The sequence below is a fragment of the Protomyctophum bolini genome (genome assembly GCF_963924005.1).
Source record: "Protomyctophum bolini genome assembly, chromosome: 6".
In the NCBI taxonomy this organism is placed as follows: domain Eukaryota; kingdom Metazoa; phylum Chordata; class Actinopteri; order Myctophiformes; family Myctophidae; genus Protomyctophum; species Protomyctophum bolini.
The window spans coordinates 23056062-23075650 of NC_137867.1; the positions used below are offsets into that span (position 1 = coordinate 23056062).

Genomic DNA, 19589 nt, shown 5'->3' on the forward strand with positions numbered 1-19589 from the left:
GGACCTAAGCTTTTCTAAATGCCTGGTCACAGAGAATCAGAGATATGATAAAATTAAAAAAAAACACTGCTATTACTGAACCTCATTTTCAAGTATATGGTGAGCTTGTAGATCTGCAATTTTTGCGTTAAGTATTACAGATGACAAGCAGCAGATGTACAGTTTATATACAGTTTTCTAACTGATTGACAGGGATGTTGTTTTTCTCACCTAAACTGCTATGAGGGGGAGGATAGTCCCCAGGGGAACAGCAGGATTGAACAACACGGAGGAAGGGGGGGGGGGTGTGAGAGGAGAAATATGATCAAAGGTGAGGGGAGAGGAGCAGGAAATCGAAATAGATGACTACTAGTGGTAGTGGAGCAACAAAAAAAGGAAATATACTGGCAAAGGAAACAGAGGAAAAGTGACTTGTCTTATAGATTGTCAGCCAGAGGACACAGGGAAAAAAAGTATGAAAAGAGGAGATAGGGGGAATAGGGGGAAGGAACAAAGTAATATTGAGGGAAGAGGGGATGAGAAAGGGCAAGGGGAATAGAGTGTCAGACTGTCGCTTTGATACTGGGAAATTGGGAATCAGTGTGAGGAAAGAGAGGAGAGAAATGAGGGGACTCCAGCTGGTCCTGTTATCATCCCAGCCTCCCCCCCCCTCCCCATTCCCCTGGATGCAGGCATCAGATGATGCTGGCCTTGCTGGGGGACCAACATCTAAGAAAACTGTCTCCTTTAGCTGTGTGCTGTAGATATGATGTGTGTGCGTGTGTGCGCATGCACGCATGCATGCTCATACGCATGCTCACCAGGCGGCGGTGATGACTTCACAAGGTCGAGCGACGTACTTGCACAGCGTGTGGTCGGAAGAACCGGGTCAGAGCCACACACATGACACATATATGCATGCCACACACACAAACAAACACACACGCACACATAAAGTGAGTGTGTGTGTGTGTGTGTGTGTGTGTGTGTGTGTGTGTGTGTATAGGCTACTCTGCTTCTGTCAGTCCGTGTGCTACTTCAAATGCTTCCTTGAATGTATTAGCTCTCTATCGCAGTTGCCTTTGTGTTTCTCTGTATGTACAGTATGTGTATATTCATGCACTTATCAGACTGATACTTAAAACATCTGTCAAACTTCCCAATGATTGAGTACTATGGCAACTGAGTGATTTCTCCCTGAATTAAAAATACACATCAATCTCAAACTCAATAAATCCATCTTCACCTCCAGGCCAGCTGAAGAGAATCTCCACTCCCAGTGCATCAATTAAACAAGGAGAGTCTATCACACTTTTTCTCCGTGAGAAATCAGATCATTTGGATTTTGGAGTGTAGGATGTATAACTAAATCTTGATGCCATGTCTCCTTTGAGTGATTGTACATGGAATACGTTTTTCTCTAGTGGATCACTACTGTTTCACTACAACTGGTCAACTGGATTAATAAGTCTATTACAGTAAGCCTAACATAAATGAGGAATATTGCGTATATTGCATTTGTTGGTCTATATGTAAAAGCAGGATCAGTCTGTAGTTTCATGGGGACCAATCCGAAAGCTGGTATGCTGTGTCAAGTCCTACCGTTTGTACAACCTAGAAATGCAACATGCAATTCGACTCTCAAAGAAAAAAAGGAAAAAAAGAATAATCGCCAATCGCCTTAATTTAATGACCATACTTCACAATGTTTACTATTTGTGATGCCAATTTGTAGGAGCTGATTCTTCTGCACTTTTACGTATAATTCTTCCATTCTTCCTACCTATACTTTTCAAAATAAAAGGTTTGCCTGTTCCAAAAGCACAAAATGTGATGTCTGTCTCCTATCCTATTTTCCAATCGTTGCACAATAAAATCCGGAGTTCTAATTTAAGTTTAAAAATGGACCTGTAATTAAAATAAACCATAGAAAGGTGCATGCAAGGCCACACACCACACACAGGCTTATATGAAAGGAGCCTGAAGCCGGATTTATACATAGTTTGCCACCGGTGTCAAGCAACCAAGAATAGCTACAAGCTCACAACACGTCGCAGGACAAAGCGTTGTAGAGCTACTATTTTCGTGTGAGAGACCACATTCAGCAAAGTATATCAAGTCCATAACAGACTGAATGCTTTGTACCTCAGTGTGAGAGAGGAACGGGGGAGTGCAGACGGACTGGTTGCTATAGGGATTAGCCGACTTCTCAAACTGGCTTTTGATATGGTACTGGCCAGGTCCTGGGACCCCCTGGAGACACAGAGAATGAACAAGGTCAATGGAATGTGGCATTTGCTTTTTGTCATGTCCTGAAAGGCTTTGGCAATATTGGTCCTCTTCCATTCATGTTAGTCAGGCAGCAAGGCTTATGTGAAATTGAAAAAGAGAGAGGCAGCGTGAGATGCAGAGGAGAGACTATAAAGACGAACAGTTGTAGTACAAAACATATGCAAATACATACAGTAAATACATATACTGTATATTAAAACTCATTGACTGCCAATTATTTCAAATCCAACGCACAGACCACCATTGACGTCTATAGACGTCATTTGTCTTATCAGTGTTTTGATGATAGGGAAGGGAATTCTTCCTTTGTTACATCTTATTAGCTTCCTGCCCCGTAAAATATCTGTGCAGTCACAGCGAGCATAAATTATTTAAACCAAGCAGGAAATTCCTGCATAGCTCCACTGATCCCGCCAAAAAAACACAAGAAACTGCAGGACACCTAGTCGCTTTTTTTAAACTAGCTCCTCGCCACTCGTCCTACACACTTCCACTTGGTTTGAGCATAGATATATAAATAATAGAGAAGGCACCGGAATTCCCCTCCCATCCACTTGCATTGCATTGCGTCTCTATTATTTATACATCTATGCTCAAACCGAGTGGAAGTTTGTAGGGCGAGTGGTGAGGAGCTAGTTTCAAAAATGGCCTTAGGGCTCCATTTTCGGCACTGCCGTTACCCGTGGGCCGCAACGCTGCCCGCAAGTCAGCCGCTGCCTGAAAATTACAGAGTATAGGAGCTTGCTCTGTCCATTTTGGTCCAGCGCCACCCGCTATCCATTATGCCGACACTATATACGCGTAGAGTTGTGGTCATGGGCGTGTTGACACGCTTTCCCCTAAATTGCTACACACATTTGGGAAGGCGCATAGTGGAGTTTAAAAGCACCCGTAAGGCATAATGCCAAATCAGTTTGGTATAGAGCCGCGCGCGTGCAATGGAGGTTTGCAGTCAGGCTGCGCCTGCTTCATCTCTCCTTATTCTCCTACGCATCTTTTTGTAATTTTCCTATAATCAGCCTGTCACTTCCTTGTGTCGATTGTGTTTATATAATTGTCTAGTCAAAGAAGTTATTTGACTTTTCAATTTGCTCAGTTTCAATATCCCAAATGGGGTTTCATCTTAATTCCCGAACTTTCGCTTGATACCGTTTCGTATAGAGACGGCCTACACGCATGATCTATATACCAAATGAAAGCTCGAATTGCGTAGATTACATAGTTCTTTGAAATCTTAAAAATAAGAAAACGGCCATGGTCTATGAGCATAGACCATAAGGCTATGAAGCAATATAGCACTGGGCATAACGGGCAACGGATAAGGGATCTCTTAAAGGCACCGGCATGTGGCACGGTGATTGGTTTCATTATTGTAACGCGGAGGTGTTTTAGGGATTTAGACAGGTGACCAGAATAGCCACTTTAGTAGGAGAACGCCCCTTCCCCAACGCTAAACACACACAAGCCAATCACCAGACTTAAAGTTTCATAGCAAGACCATACATAGTTGAACAAGGATAATGGAACATATATATAACCAGGGTTTGATTTGTTTAAAAAAAAAAAGAAAATCAAGGAGACATTTTCTTAACCACTAAGCCAATTTGTCATAGGTTACCCAAAACAGACAATGCAGCCGCTTAACCAAAACAAGAGACAATTCCACAATTAAATGTTGTTGGATCAGAGCCCTCATGTCATTAGGGATAGGGATGTGACTATTTAGCTGATCTCTAGGAAGTAAGGGTGTTTGTCCTGCTCAGTGCATGTGTGGTGTTCGGGTGAGCAGAGGTGTCAGGTATCTCGCTAATGATGACGGATAGAAGAGCAGTCTCCACAGTAAGGGCTCTGACCACAGCATGATCAGACACGCATGCACACACACACACATGTGTGTGCATCACACAGACACATGGATATACACCTAGGCAGGTAGCCAACGTCATAGTACGGGAGTAAATCGAAATATGAAAGGAGAAATGTTACTATATCTCTATTTGTCACGGTGGCAGAATGACTGAACCCAAATGCAGAGCAGAGCCGTTTCAAACAGTTTTATTATTAAAGAAGCAGCCTAGCTTACAAACACGGCAGCAAGGCAAGCACAAGCAAATAACTCAGGGAGAATTAATGGCTTGAATTCATTGTAGAATTCAGCGAATAGATGAAAACTATGCAAGTTGATGAAAACTATGCAAGTTGATGAATGTCTATCATTCTGTCAATACAAATCTGGTCCTGATTTTCTCAAACTTTCCTCTACATGTATTTGTGCATGCGTGCGTGCATGTGTGCATGCGTGTGTGTCCATGCACGCATCCAAGAGTGCGTGGCAGTCTGTGTGTGTGTGTGTGTGTGTGTGTGTGTGTGTGTGTGTGTGTGTGTGTGTGTGTGTGTGTGTGTGTGTGTGTGTGTGTGTGTGTGTGTGTGTGCGTGTGTGTGTGTATGCATGTGTTTGTGCAACCATTGAGTAAATCTTGTGTTTTACTGCACTCTAGAGGCAGAAAATAACTTCTGAATAACATGTGAGAAAGGCTCCCCAGCTGATATTTGGGATGATATGATAGTTGAACAGGTCTGTTACTCAGAAGAGTGCATGGTTCCATTTGTAAAGGATTTTACTGTGATTGGCCCAGAAATAAAGAATTGTGTGAAATGCCTAGTGCGCCTAATGTGTGCATATCAAACTGGGGGTCCTTTAAAAAGGTTGAAAATCACTGCTCAAGAGGACCTTGTTTACTGGATGAGTACAAGAGAGAAGCCATCAGTAGCACAGAATCCATGATCACAGTCATGGGATTTATTCAATGGGTATCCATGCCTGCACAGTACTTACAGAAACATTAGCAGGAAAGAACTACACCCCTGGTCACCACTCACCACACAATACTTTGGAGCTGTGTAAGTCATGTGTTGCAGCCATCAAGGAGGAAGCAGGGGATAGCATGTCTATACATATACCTGTGTGTTGGTACTCGCATTTGTGGCGCTTCCTATGGACAGTGAGTTTTTTTTTTACGTGACATGACTCACGGGACCTGGCAGACAAAATACTGGTTCAATACCTCTGTGTTTTATAGGAATCATTAGCACAATTTAGAGTTGTGCATGCAGTCAACAATTGAACGCACGCGCGCGCGCACGCACACACATACACGCACGCGCGCGCACACACACACACACACACACACACACATTTACCTTCTTCTCCTCTTGCATGGGCACCAGTTCATGGTAACGGGGAATGATAAGCTCCACCCTGCTCTTCTGCTCCTTACAAAGATTCACATTCTCATAGTGAGTTACTGGGACTCTGAGAGAGAGAGAGAGAGAGAGAGAGAGAGAGAGAGAGAGAGAGATGGTAAGGTATTTAAGATACTCAAAGGGACAGTGCCCTGTACCTGTCTAACTACTTCTCCAAAGTGAGTGACACCCACAGACACAACACCAGAGGGAGCACCCATGAAATGGTACCCCCCTGCAATTTACAACAGAAGGGGAGTTAGATTGTAACTCTATTATTTACCCGGCGAAAAGTGTGAGTTTCTTCAAAATGTGGGCATTTCGCAGGACTTTTGTATTATGCCAGACAGAGTGCCATGAAGTTAGAAATTGTACATGTCACTGAACAGGATAATAACATCAACAATGTCATGAGATGTCAGAAGACCATCTGCAGGCCTTCAAAAGCATTTAAACTTTAGCATAAATGTTAGCAAATGATGCAATGCTAGTGTGCTATACCATATAATCTGGCCCACAGTGGCAGGTGCTCAAGTACCATTAGTACCCGAGTCGTATTGCGGGGCTGGTGAGGCACATCCATATGTGCCTGGCCCGTCTCCCGCTGAGGTGAGGGACCGCCCTGTTTTGCTACTGTTATTACAGTCATAATTGACATTTATCATGTCATTATCATGTCATTTATTCTTGTTTCCTTTGTATTTATGTATTCATATTTTATGCCGTGTTGATGAATTGAATATATAGGACCACAATGGAAACAGGTCCCCGGGACTTTTGTTCTTGGGTCATCCTTATAGCCTGATTTGTTCTACTGTACCCTTTACATTTTCTAACTAATAAAGTATTCAATCAATCAAGGAGATGAAATGGGAAGAGAGAAATATAGGAAGAATTGTATATTCTGCTCCTCTACCATATCAGACCTCTGACCTTTAGCTGTCAGTAGAAATGAACAAGAGTAGACGGTCAAGGGAATCATGTGATGAAGAAAAAGGTGAAGACATACTGTATGAGCATAAAAAAGCGTGAGGTAAGAAAGAGGCAAAGAGGAGGAGACTGGAAGATAGCAACTCTCAGCAACTGTGAGGGCAAAGGTATTACTTTGTAAAGCATTTTTAATGATTACAATAATCCTGTGTGTGTGTGTGTGTGTGTGTGTGTGTGTGTGTGTGTGTGTGTGTGTGTGTGTGTGTGTGTGTGTGTGTGTGTGTGTGTGTGTGTGTGTGTGTGTGTGTGTGTGTGTGTGTGTGCTCTAATGCACGCTTGTGCATGTGTATCTTTCTGTGTGTGCAGCCATGTGCATCTACAGATGCTTCTCTGACTATTGAGCTGTTGATGCGTGAAGAATAACAGTGTTTGGTGCCCAGAAGCGCTTAGTAAGGTGCAAACCTCATCAATAGAAAGCCTCTGTAGGTGATGTCAAACAGAATGATTCATATGGTAGAAGCATTAAAGCAAAGTAAAGTTTGGGAGAACTTTTTCTCAACAAGTCAACCTCCAGAGTTAGCTGTCCTGCCGTTCTGCTGTCATGGCCAGTGTCTGTTTATCTGTTTATCTCTGCTGTCAATACAGACCATATTTGGGTTTTGGACGTATAGCTGCTTTGGGGACTCCTTATATGGTTATGGCTGAGTCATGGTGATGTAACAGCGGGACAGACACTTGCATCAATCACAAACAAATCACTCAGCTCCATATATGGGCACAAAAGCGGGACAGAGAGACACACAGACAGACACACAGACAGACATGATCTGCTAGGTCTCATAGTAAGTGCTCACTGCGTTCGCAATAAAGAGCAATATGGTAGGAAAAAAAGAAAGAAAAGGTTTGATTCCGGTCACAAAATCGAATAAAACTGTGTGACTCTGCTTTGTCATGTTTGCATGTCTCTTCAAGAAACAATTGTTTATTTAGATTAGGTTTCCAAAACAAAGGTGAGCAAGTCCAGAGTTAAACCAGTAAGACGGCCTGAGGGCGAGGGCGCATGCACGCATCCACCTGGGTGACAGCAGACTGCTGGGCGAGCACTGGCGCTTTGGCATGGTGGGTCAGATCAACATATGGAATGAATTATGTACTGGACAAGAGCGTGTCTTGAGTGTACAGAATTTGATGAGGTCAGATCAACATATGGAATGTCATAACAGATCAGCTCCATATATGGAGATCTAAGGGGGGCAGCGGGGACAGTGTATTGAGTGTACAGGGTTTGATGAGGTCTGGCCATATATGGAGCGTGTCTTGAGTGTATAGGGTTTGATGAGGTCAGATCAACATATGGAATGTCAGAACAGGTCAGCTCCATATATGGAGATCTAAGGGTGGCAGCGGGGGCAGTGTCTTGAGTGTACAGGGTTTGATGAGGGCCCGGGCCTTAATTTTTGGGCCTGTTGAGAACCAGGGGGGCAGTCAGACAGATATTTTGTGAAGCCACTAAGGAAATCGGGATATCCTGAAACTTCATATATCATTGGGCCCAAAAAAAAGCATATCCCCATAGAGGTCCATGTATTTGGGTCCAACTTCAGACTGTATTACCTTAATAAACATGGTCATGAATACTTTCTGCTTCCAGTCACTAGTTTAAAGTCTCATTTCTCATGTCATAATATTCTTTTTGGAAAAGTATGGTCCCATTTATAAAAAAATGACCATAAAGTCGCGTATGTTCCGAGGGGCGTGGCTACCGTTACAGTCTATGAACGGGAGCCACCCCCGTTCGAGTCAAAATTAAAACCAACTAAGAAGAAGAGGGGAAGTCCCGCCTCGTTGTCTGGACCAGCCAATGGTCAGCTGGGCCAAAACGGATCTAGAAAGATGGCGATTTACAATACAAGGACTGACAGGCTTCATTTTACGTCCATATCAGACCCGGCGAACGCTTTGTCCATATTTTTTTACAGTCTATGTTGAGAACTCTAGTTTTCGTCGTTTTGGTCTTTGGTCTTAGATTTTCTGTTTTACACACCATTATAATTATTATTTTGACCAACTTACTGAATATGTTTCAGCATATGTTTGACACTTATTTACTACAACTCTATGGCACTATGAGTCTAACTAGTACTATAGTGGTCCTTGACCAAATGGACCCTTACGGGTTCGACCTACCTTTATGATCACCTGTTATGATCATTCAGGTCATATCAGGTTTCTGGTAATAATATTGTCCACTCATTTTGTATGTCTGTGGCAAAAATGGAATGTTGACAAAAATGTGAGTCTTTAATAACGCTTGAACATGGGAGAGGCAATCACATTGCATCAAGCAGATGATGGGAGATACTCACTCTTCAGGCTGATACTGGCCCGGACCTGGGCCCTCCAACAGCTTCACCTGCAGTCTCTTTTCTGTCATGTTGCCAAAGTGGACCCCTTTATACTTCTGGGTAATACTCTGCTCTGACTGGGGAGAGAGAGAGAGAGAGAGAGAGAGAGAGAGAGAGAGAGAGAGAGAGAAATAGAGATCGTACATTCATCTCGTCTACTATCAGACCTCTGACCTTTAGCTGTCAGTAAGAATGAAGAGGAGACAGTCAATGGAAAAATAGGTGATGAAGAAAAAAAGTGTGTGTGTGTGTGTGGGGGGGGGGGGGGGGGGGGGGGGGGAGGGAGGGAGAGCGAGAGAGAGAGAGAGAGACAGAGAGAGACAGAGACACAAGGAAAACAAAGGTATAAATAGTTGAACAACGCTGACAATAACATTGACAAAATTATCTAGTTTCCCACAGCCAGCCCGGAAATAAACTGAAGGCTGAATAGAATGTGAAGATTAATCAAATGTCAGAGATTCTTATCTCTTAGTGTTTTACAGCCTGCTGCCTTGTGTTCCACTGGCTCTGGTCTTTCAGTTGGATGTCAAGCCGACCTGTAGCTTAATAACTGAGAAAGGTCACATCTGGAAATAAGCAGGCCATTTGCAGCCATCGGTGTGTTAAAGATGATGATGGTAGAAAGCAATCATAAAATTGAACATGCTGGTATAGATAGTGTCATGCAAAAACTAGACTCCTTCAAACATGGCAGTTTTTTGTAGTTTTCTTTTTACTTTGTTATCCAGGGAAGGTTCACCTAGCATGAATGCAATTTCTATTCTATGAGCTACAGTATGCCAAGGGGACAACTTGAGGTGATTATTTATTATTATTTTATACACAATCCAATGGAAGCAGTGTCATAAATGTTCTCCTTCACTCCTTGCGGCGGCTGTTCCCTTATCTCCTCTTCCACAGACAAGGCAGGACTAAATCTGAGCTTCTGCCCCCTGTGATTTTTCATCCAATCTGTTTTGAAGAACAAACACAGTAAGGATGTGAGATTTTCTAAAGAAGAGGTTCGACATCAATGTTCATGATAGTATCGCAGGCAGCTGGCGTTAAACTCAGTCACAAAATGTCAAGGAGACAAGACAGAAACTCAGAGGAATAAACATGTTTATAACAACGTTGCTTAATATTCAACTGTGGACAAATAAATGCAAAAACATATCTGCTTTATTGCAGGAAAAGTCAGCTTGCAGAGGACATGCAATACACTGGTATGAATCGTTTACGTCTTCTGCCAGTTAAATATTCACGCAACATGGATTTCACTTAAAAGTTAAGAACTTTTTTAGAAACAGCAGCATGTCCTGATACAGTAACTGCCATCTTTTTTACCTCCTTTCACACACAAAAGTTACATTAAAATGTATTAGTGATGCACGATATAATCGGTAGCATATCGGAATCGGCCATATCGATCATAAAAATGCCATATCGGTATCAGATCAGTCTCAAAATAATCCAGATTATTTTCACAGATATTGATGACGCAATAATAATGTGACCGTCAATAACTCTTCTGTCGCTTTTGTTTTGTGTATTTCTAATGTTTGAAGGCAGCATAATCCGTATAATATTGGAATCGGTCAGAATCTGTATCAGCAGATATGACCCGGAAAATAATCGGAGATCTGATAATGGTCATAATTTAATAATCGTGCACCCCTAAAATGTATAGATAGACTAGTGCAGTGGTAGGGTGTGACCACCGGGTGTGACCACCGCTCGGAATGCATGCCTGTTTGGAGCAGGCCAGTTCTGGAGAACGGCTCTTCCGATCAACTTCACACTCAACCACCACTCCCATTGGTCCTCAGCAATACACCCACCAAGTTTCAAGTTGATTGGAAGAATGGTTCTCGAGATATGCACAGACATGCAGATTCCTCGAATTTAAAGATAGATGCAAATAAATTACATCCATCCGTGTGTGACAAAGACAGAAGACCCAGTGGATTTGCTTTGATTTCTGAAGCATCACACATATACAGTTGTGCTTGATATCATAATTGGACAATTCATAATGATAATATTGTGTTCCATCCAGGAAGCAGCATTGTTATTGGTGCTTTCCGAGGTTGGGCCGTCCACGTATTAATCAGCGAGAGAGCAAGAGAAAGACATACAGACTGGGAGTTAAAAGCAAAACAAAGAGTGATAAAAACAGAAGAACAAAGACCGAAAGAAGCCGTGTTTGAACTTTGAGAATAACAGAAGTCGAGGCAGATGAAAGCAGTGGATTGATGCTCCATTGATGGCCCTAAATCACAGCGGTCCTCTGTGCCTGTGCTGTTGTGTTGACACAACCTCTGCCAATGCTCAAGGACGCTGTTGACTTCGCCTGGTCATTAACAGATGAAAAATGGCTTAATTGAGAGCCAGACCAGCAGGCTTGTGCATTATTTTAAGTGAATATTGTAATATAGCTTGAAGAATAATTACTAATGGCTCTCTTTGTTGACATGTAAAATGGATGAGCATTGGTGCACTGTGACTTTTTAAAGTGGAGCTGCATTCATTAGCTATGGAAATGGGTTTTGGGCCAAATGAAGGCGAAGGGGGAGAGGGGTGTATAGTGGTGCATTAGATCTGTCTAATGTTAATGGAGCTTGCCTTGCGGGCAGAGTTAAGTGCACTCAGACACACACAGACACACTAATGAATACACGTATGCACGGGCGCACGTAGATGAACACTTCACCTTTCACTGATGGATGGACATCATACTGCGAGTGAGTCCTTGTGTGTGCATTCCTCTGTATGTGTGCGTGTGCGTGTGCACATGCATGCATGCATGTGCGTGCACGTGTGTGTGCGTGTGCGTGTGCGTGTGTGTGTGTGTGTGTGTGTGTGTGTGTGTGTGCACGTGTGAGAGAATATGTCCGAGTGTATCTTTTGCAGTAATGTTTGTGTATTAAACCTCACCAGCAGTGGATTGTAGTAGGCCGGTCCTAAGGTTGAGTCCCTGGGAGGGGGCTGCTGTTTGCAGAGTTCCCCTTGGATGTTCTCCTCATAGCCATAGGCCTGACCTGGGGAGGGAATGGATGGAACTTCGGACTGATGAACCACCCAGAGCCGGTAAGGCACTGCCTGCAGCCACGGAAGAACAGGTAAGTTAGAGAGGAAGAGGGTAGACAATCCAAATGGATGTATGACTTTACAAACCAGGCACTTGAAGACAGAGGAGGGGCACACACAGAGAATTAAAGGTGCCAACTGGAACCGCAACTGTTACTTCAGAGTAATGCCATCGTAGAGTAACCATTTTTGGTTCCAGAAAGAGGTAGTTCTTTAATGAACCAGAACATATATATTCTTTATATATCTATAAAGAACAGTTAACTACTAGTTAATTTAAACACAATATTTCAACAACCATACGTTTCCCAGGGGTTGCCCATCTCCAGTCTACACCTGCACCAACAATGTATTGTGTGTAACCTTCTTTTGGTTAAAGTGGGAAATTTGGTATATAGTCTTTTTTATTGGCCTAAAATATTGTCTATATACATACATTCATGAATCCACTTGCTGACCGGCTGTCAGTATTGAGAAATTCTTGTCAGGTGAAACCTGACATATATTTAATGACGACTTTGGCTCCTAGTCGGGACCTAGTCCTGATTGGCTGCCACACAGGGCCTGGCTGTAAACAAGTTCTTGAGCTTAGTCCAGTTACCCTGGGAAAACATAGTACCTTTCCTTTCCTTTCCCTTTTCTTAACGTAACCTGTTGTTATTATATACAACAATCAGTGGAAGAGGCAAAATAATGAATAATACAGAATCCATCCAGAACGCAGCTCAGAGCATGCACGCTGGGTCATATAGGCTCGTTCGCCTTTTTACAGTAGCCCCTTTGGGACAAAACACTGTACAATGTCTTCTTTGGTCATTATAAAAATGACGGATTCAAGTGATAAAAAAGCGATTTAGCGTATGACCCTGCACGCACGGTCAGAGCTGCAGTGCGCTCTGGAAGGAGTTGTGTAATTTTTCACTTGCACCACTCGCTAATAAAAGGGTTCGTCCGGAATTGTACTTTAACCAGGAGAGTCACATTGAGGTATAAAACCTCAATCTTTTGCAGTACTCTGACGATGGGTACAATGCACTGAGTCTGACAACGGGTACAACAGGTATTGCATAACTGGAAGGACATGCATTCCCAACGGACATCGTTCCCAACCGAAATTGTTATTGGCAGACATTAGTGTGTTCCATCAAATAATTGTGTCCCTGAAGTACTGCTGTTTCCGCGAGCAATATCTCTCTCTCTCTCTCCCAAACATACTCACTCTCTGTCTCTCTCTCTCTCATATATACTGTATATATACACATCGCATGGATGCAACTGGGACATATCCTCAGTGTGTATGCCAAGGTCATCAGGGTTTCGGGTCTCGCGAACATCATACCCCTCACTCGGGTGACCCGGCCGGGGTGATCCAGTCCCGACTTACGTCCCAGTAGCTACCCTCGATCAGACCCACTAGGGAAAGACCAGGGCCACACAATCCGTTGGAACCACTCCAAACTACTCTGCCGGGACTGGAAGGCACAATTCTGGCATGTAGAGGGACTAGGCTCTGTGGGTTGACTCCTGTCTGGGCCCCTCCTACGTCTCACCAGGTCCACTCCTGCTCTCACCAGGAGTACCGCCAGGACCTGTGCGTTGCACCAGACTCCCAGGACCAGACACTTCATTCAGGAGTGGTGGTTTATAAAGGCCTCATCGAAGGTTTTTGGGCTTCCTCCTCACAGAGGATGCAGGCTGGGACGCCAACCCATACTGCTCCCGGGGTGCCGTCTACATTCCGGCTGCCTGGTTGTCACATATTCGTCACTATATATATATGTGTGTGTCGTTCACACTGCTGGTCAAATGTGAGTGAAATGCCCTCCCTTCCCAACGCGTCACGAGTACAGCTCCCGACATAGATTGAACATACTTCAATCAGGTGTATAAATACCAATGATTACCAACCACCACCAACGATGGCACAATACACACACTATGCGCCACATTATGTGTCAAATAAGTTAAAGGGACATTTCACCACTGGAAGAAACTCCAGTCACTCAATGTTAATAGTATTTGTAGTAGATAACAGTAGCATGTACAATGAAGTCTGTGTGTTTGACTAGGGTTTGACGGGTTTGACGGGGGGGGGCTGCATGGAGGTGTGACTTTGTAGTCCAGGAAGGAAGTGAGACCACATTTTTATGACAGATTTTTGGTCATGACTACAATATCTAAAAAAAAAAAAAAACATTACACACCAGGAAAGTGTTAATTGTGTCCTAAAAACATAATTAAAATATTAAATAACCTCTGGTTGCAAAAGGGGTGAGAGGGGTTTAATCAACTGCCCAATTGCCCAATAATGTCTGGATTTGTACCAGCATTTAGGTTGGCTGCCAATATTACAACTTTACCTTGCTTCGCAAGGTGGTCACCCCCTACCAGTTCTTCCCATCAATGATGCTTACCATTTTGCTTCCACGCCTCCCAGCCTGTCCTACATTAGCTGGCGTGGTCTTCAGTGTGTTCCCCGAAGCAGGTAGGACATTGTAGGCCCCGGGGCCAGGAACCTCACACACCACTTCCTCAAAACGCTTCGATCGGTTCTTAAGACTCTGACCACCTTGGATGTTAGACTGGTGAGTGTCGGAAAGAGACAAAAGAAGGGATTGGGGGGGGGGGTCCAGGTGTATACAAATAATAATCTTCCTCATTACATGCCCTAACCTGAATTTGCAAGAAAACATTGTTTGTGCTAAGGTCTATGCTTGCAGGAGGTGATAAATTCAGAGATTAGAGACTTATATCTTTCTACTTTCTCAACTTTCTATAGCCTACGCCCTACTGTATTCTCAATAAGAGTGAGATTTGTCTGACTGAAGTTTTATCTTGCTCTCATGAGTGTCTGAAAACAAATGATTACGGTAGATAGTGAACAAGACTTGAAGAAGCTGAAGCAAATGTAGCCTAAGTTGACTGTATACTGTATTGTATACTGTCTCTCTAAGTCTCTCCAAGTACAGAAAAAGGAAAAACAGTGTACTGAATAAAGTAAATGTAAACATATAATATAATAATGCAATACAAACTCAGACATTCCTTGAATTAGTATCACCCCAAAATACAGGGAAGTTAAATTAAGAACGAATAACTTAGCTTTTTCTTTTCATCACAAACATGAATTGACAACAATGTATTAAACTTACAAGCAATGAACTTAATCAAAATGAAGGCTCAGCTCAGTTGTGCTGAACAATTCCTTTTCACTGAGCTCATAGTAATATGCCACAGAGCTAGGCTAACAGCTCATAGTCATATGCCACAGAGCTAGGCTAACAGCTGTGTTTTGGCAAAATGTTATGTATATCAGCCAATAGAATGAATGCTTAGCAATATGTAGAAGTACCGCAACTGCAAACCACAACTAGACAGGTACAAGTTCAATTGAACATATGTTAAAATACTTGGAAAAAGTATGGTTGAACATGTTTTAGTTACCGGTATGCTGATCACAACCTGAGTATTACCAGGTTTTTTTAATTATACCTTACCTTGACTTGTGAGCAGTCATACTGTCCAGGTCCCGGCAACAGCATGCCCTGACCGGACTGGATGAGCATTGACTCTCTGTTGGTGAGGGACAGGAAGGGGGCATAGCAACCTAACAAATGAAAAATGCATGTTATTCAGGATGTCTGACAAATTTGACAATATAGAACTCTATATGACCAGATGAAAACACCGGAAGTGAACGCACGCCGAATTGACACTAAAGATGTCCTGATTGGCTCTACATCTGATGTCACTCGATTCTGTATACAAATAACCAGTAAGACGCCCTGAGGGCGAGAAGTGACCTCACCTGAGGTCGCGTGCACGCATCTGCCTGGGTGACGGCTGACGGCAGACTGCTGGACTGTACTGGCCTGTGTCTTGAGTGTACACTACAGGGTTTGATGAGGTCAGATCTAAGGACGGGTGGGGATGGATCAACATATGGAATATGTCAGATCAGGTCAGCTCCATATATGGAGATCTAAGGGTTTGAGGTCAGATGTAGAGATGCTGCCCGGCGCCATATGCATAAGTGATGATCCAGTCTTCTCCATGTATGGTTATCTATAAGGTTAGTTGAGGTCATTGTCATGGGTTTGAGATGTAGAGTTGCTGGCCAATATTGATGACATCAGGGATCTCCATATATGGGCTTAATATTGATGATATCAGGGATCTCCCTGATGATGTCACGTGATGTCACGAGGGGTGACCTGGGGTGACCAAGCAACCAAACAACTGACTGATGGGAAATGTCAAAGTAAATGTAAACTTTTTCTTTTTTGTTTGCAGTGCTTTCCTGAATGCAACTCTGAGAGTGTACAAATGGATCCAAATTAGACCTTTAAGGGGAAGCTTGGCTCCCAGTCTATGGTGGATGCACTGGACACACCTTGCAAACGCAATACTATCTCTGCAGGAAGTGGAACAACTAGAAAAAGTGCCCTTCTGGGCACAGGTCTCCACCAGGAGGATAGGAGTGTGTGTGAAGTTTGGCAAAATGTTTAGGAGTAATATGTTGTTGTTTTTTTGTGTGTGTGACACGACTTGGCCTGTTGTAGCGCCACCATGAGGCTGATTTGAAAACTGTCAAGTGGCATTTCTTCCTCAGCCTAGTGGGAATATGCATGCAGTTTCACTGCAATCGGACGCTGTGTTGAGCAGTTGTGGCGATTTGTACAAAACGGGTAAAAAGTGGGCTACTCCTGAAAAGTTTAGAAGCCAATCAAGCCAAATCAAACAAACCCGTCTTGATCACGTGACTATGGAGAGCGTGTGTACCGATTTGCGTGAAATTTGGATAAAAACTGAAGGAGTAATATTAGAAAATTCCTTGGCCTCTAGGGAGTGTGCATACAAAGTTTTACACAGATCCGTGCAGTTAAAAGTAAAAACATTAATCGGCCAGTTATAGCGCCAACATGAGGCTGAGTTGAAAATGTTCAAGTGGCATTTCTTCCTCAGCCTAGTGGGAATGTGCATGCACAATTTCATGGAAATCACACGATGTGTTCATGATTTGCGGCATTTTGTTTGAAACTGAGCACTCCTGCGAACTTTGGAAGCCAATCTTAGCCAAACAGTCTGAAAAATCTGAAAGACCCGTTTAGTTGAAACGCTCTAGAGAGACTTTGTACCAATTTGCGTGATGTTTGAACAAAATCTGTATAGGTGTACTGTCCAAAAGTGTTTTGCACAAAGCGGCCTCCTGGTGGCACCAGGAGCTATAAGAGGCCAATGTGAAAACCTTGGGGCAGAGGTTCAGCTGTGACATTCAGGGAGTGTGTGCAGAGTATGACTGCGATTAAGCCAGCGGTGCCGGAGATTAGCTGTCCACAGACGGACGGACACACACACAGACGGACGGAGTGCAAAACATACTCTCTCCCCATGCCTTCGGCTTGGTGGAGACAATGATGTTTGTGTTTTATGCTTGGTTGTGGATGAAAGAGGGGGAACTGATAATAAAGCAGATGTAAATGTTAGTACTTATTTAGCGATCGTCTGTTATGCATGGCGGCTGTTCTTCAGTGCAAACAGTTTCACTGTATGAACCTGTGTGATAGCTGAACTTTTGTATGTGCAGAACATTAATTAACAGTAGATCATGGCCGATATTGTCATGGGGACTGGGGACTATGAGGGAGATTGAAAGAATCGATTAACTAAGTTACGTTGTTGCGCCTGTATTTGCGCTTTTATGCACTGTGTTCTCTATAGGAGATGGACTGTTTGATGAGCCTCTACTATGTAGCCTACCGGTATATATAATGTTATGACGGCGGAATAGGCGGATTAAAGCATATAAAAACCTTGTGGAATAGGCGGATTAAAGCATATAAAAACCTTGTGGACTTGGAATTCACAGAATGGGAAGAAGAGTACACAATTTAATATTTTCCTCATTTTGTATTATTTCACTTGCCCGCAATCCACTGATGAATATGAGGGACGCTAGCCCCTCCTATGTCCAGCTTTGAGGGTATGTGCAAACACAAACATTGAATGCCATTGATAATGAATGGCCAGTTTTGAGTATCTGTCCCAACACAAACAAACAAAGTTTGTGTAAACATAAACATTACGTAAACACAAACATTGAAGACAAAAAGTAAGGACGCAAATTGTGATTGGCCGGAATGAGATGATTTCCAATAAAGATTGTATATTTTAATATTAAGTCTGTGGTCCGTCTGGAGCCTATATAGCCTCTGGTTACATTAGTAGTAGTAGGATAGCACGTCCTCTATATCTGCCAGTGCTGCATTGATTGATTGATTGATTGAAATATTTATTAACAGTTTGCAGAATTACAGTAGCCTAGCTACATTTCAAGCACAAACTCAATACAAAGCATCTAGCTGTGTTGTGGGCATCTCTAAAATCTTCACATGCTACCTATTCCAGCATAGGCCCTATAGCATAATATGTGGCACTTCCATTGTAAAACAATTCAAAACTTATGTTGCCCTCACACCTATAGCTGGAGGACACAGGCACAGCACATCCCTAGCCTGAGGTCTTGCTAGGCAACCCAGTCTGGCAAAGATATAGGCCTATGCACCGAGGAGCATCCACACACTGACAGTATAGCGGCGTGAGTAGCCTATCACTTTTGAGACATTATTATTATGGTGTTTACATTTAATTGTGACTTGGCTGTGTAGCCTATTCATTATTATTCAACTGGTGAATATTTAACTTTGTACTATTCTTTATAGCTTTAGGCTACATTTGAATTGGAAGTTAAATTGCCTCCTTAATTCGTGGCAAATGAAATGGCAACCATAAAACTTGCCTGATATTTTATCCTTGTCTGTTACGTCGTACGATCCCGGTCCAACGTCGGGAGATGTGCTGCCTACGGTCATATAGGTAACTCTTGGAGCACGTCCATACATGTTTCTTAGATGATTGCTTAAAATGTAAGGTTTACAAATAGCCTATATACCGGTATCTATATCTAGGCCTATATTGTTTGACATTCTATGCCGCAGCCTCAGTCATTTCTAAGACTTGAGTTGAAAATTATTCACTCTAGTCTAGGCCTACTGCCAGCGAAGACAATGCTGTTGTTTGTGCGTTGTTGCTTGGACACTGCGTGATGGATTCACGTTTCACCCAAAAAGGACAGCAAGACACTAGAATCAGAAATGAGATGTAGGCCTATTCAGTATTCACCAAAATGGTATTCTCCCTTATTTCTATTATACTGCTGCTGTAGTAGGCTATAGCCCTATTACCATGTGAAACAACAAAATGTAGTCATTGTTTAAACTAAAATGCCATTTCATACACTTTAATACTAGGCTACACAATGCTACCATCTAGTGGTTGCGTTCGGACATACCGCACCGGAGCGCACTCGCCTATTAGTTTGCATTGCAGTGCGCTCAGTGCGCTGAGCGAGCAAGCAGATGCATTTCTGTCATATTTTCAATTTCCACTAGATGGTATTGGGTAGCCTATCACTAGTGGATGAAGTGAAGTGCCAGAAGAAGTAGTATCGCGTTTCCAGACTACAGAAGAAGTGGCCGTATGGTATGTGTATTCATTTAGGATTCATGGCATGGCCTTTATTGCACTGATCTTGCACTTTCTTTAATAGACACTAGTGCAGTGGTATGATTTGGGGCCCTAAAGGTGAATACAAAATCAATATCAACA

The 19589-nt window shown here is 42.9% G+C and overlaps 1 protein-coding gene across 1 annotated transcript in view; it reads right to left on the bottom strand.

Moving 5' to 3' along the window:
- The window catches only part of stpg2 (sperm-tail PG-rich repeat containing 2), a gene marked incomplete at both ends in the record, with an annotated part of 52775 nt that extends 33952 nt beyond the window's left edge, over positions 1 to 18823 (bottom strand). Inside the window, 7 exons of the mRNA XM_080765737.1 lie at positions 2125 to 2232; positions 5473 to 5584; positions 8811 to 8926; positions 11769 to 11933; positions 14336 to 14503; positions 15419 to 15528; positions 18721 to 18823. Coding sequence (XP_080621863.1) covers positions 2125 to 2232; positions 5473 to 5584; positions 8811 to 8926; positions 11769 to 11933; positions 14336 to 14503; positions 15419 to 15528; positions 18721 to 18823 — 882 coding nt within the window. The remainder of the gene's footprint in view (positions 1 to 2124; positions 2233 to 5472; positions 5585 to 8810; positions 8927 to 11768; positions 11934 to 14335; positions 14504 to 15418; positions 15529 to 18720) is intronic.
- Positions 18824 to 19589: the final 766 nt, after the last annotated feature.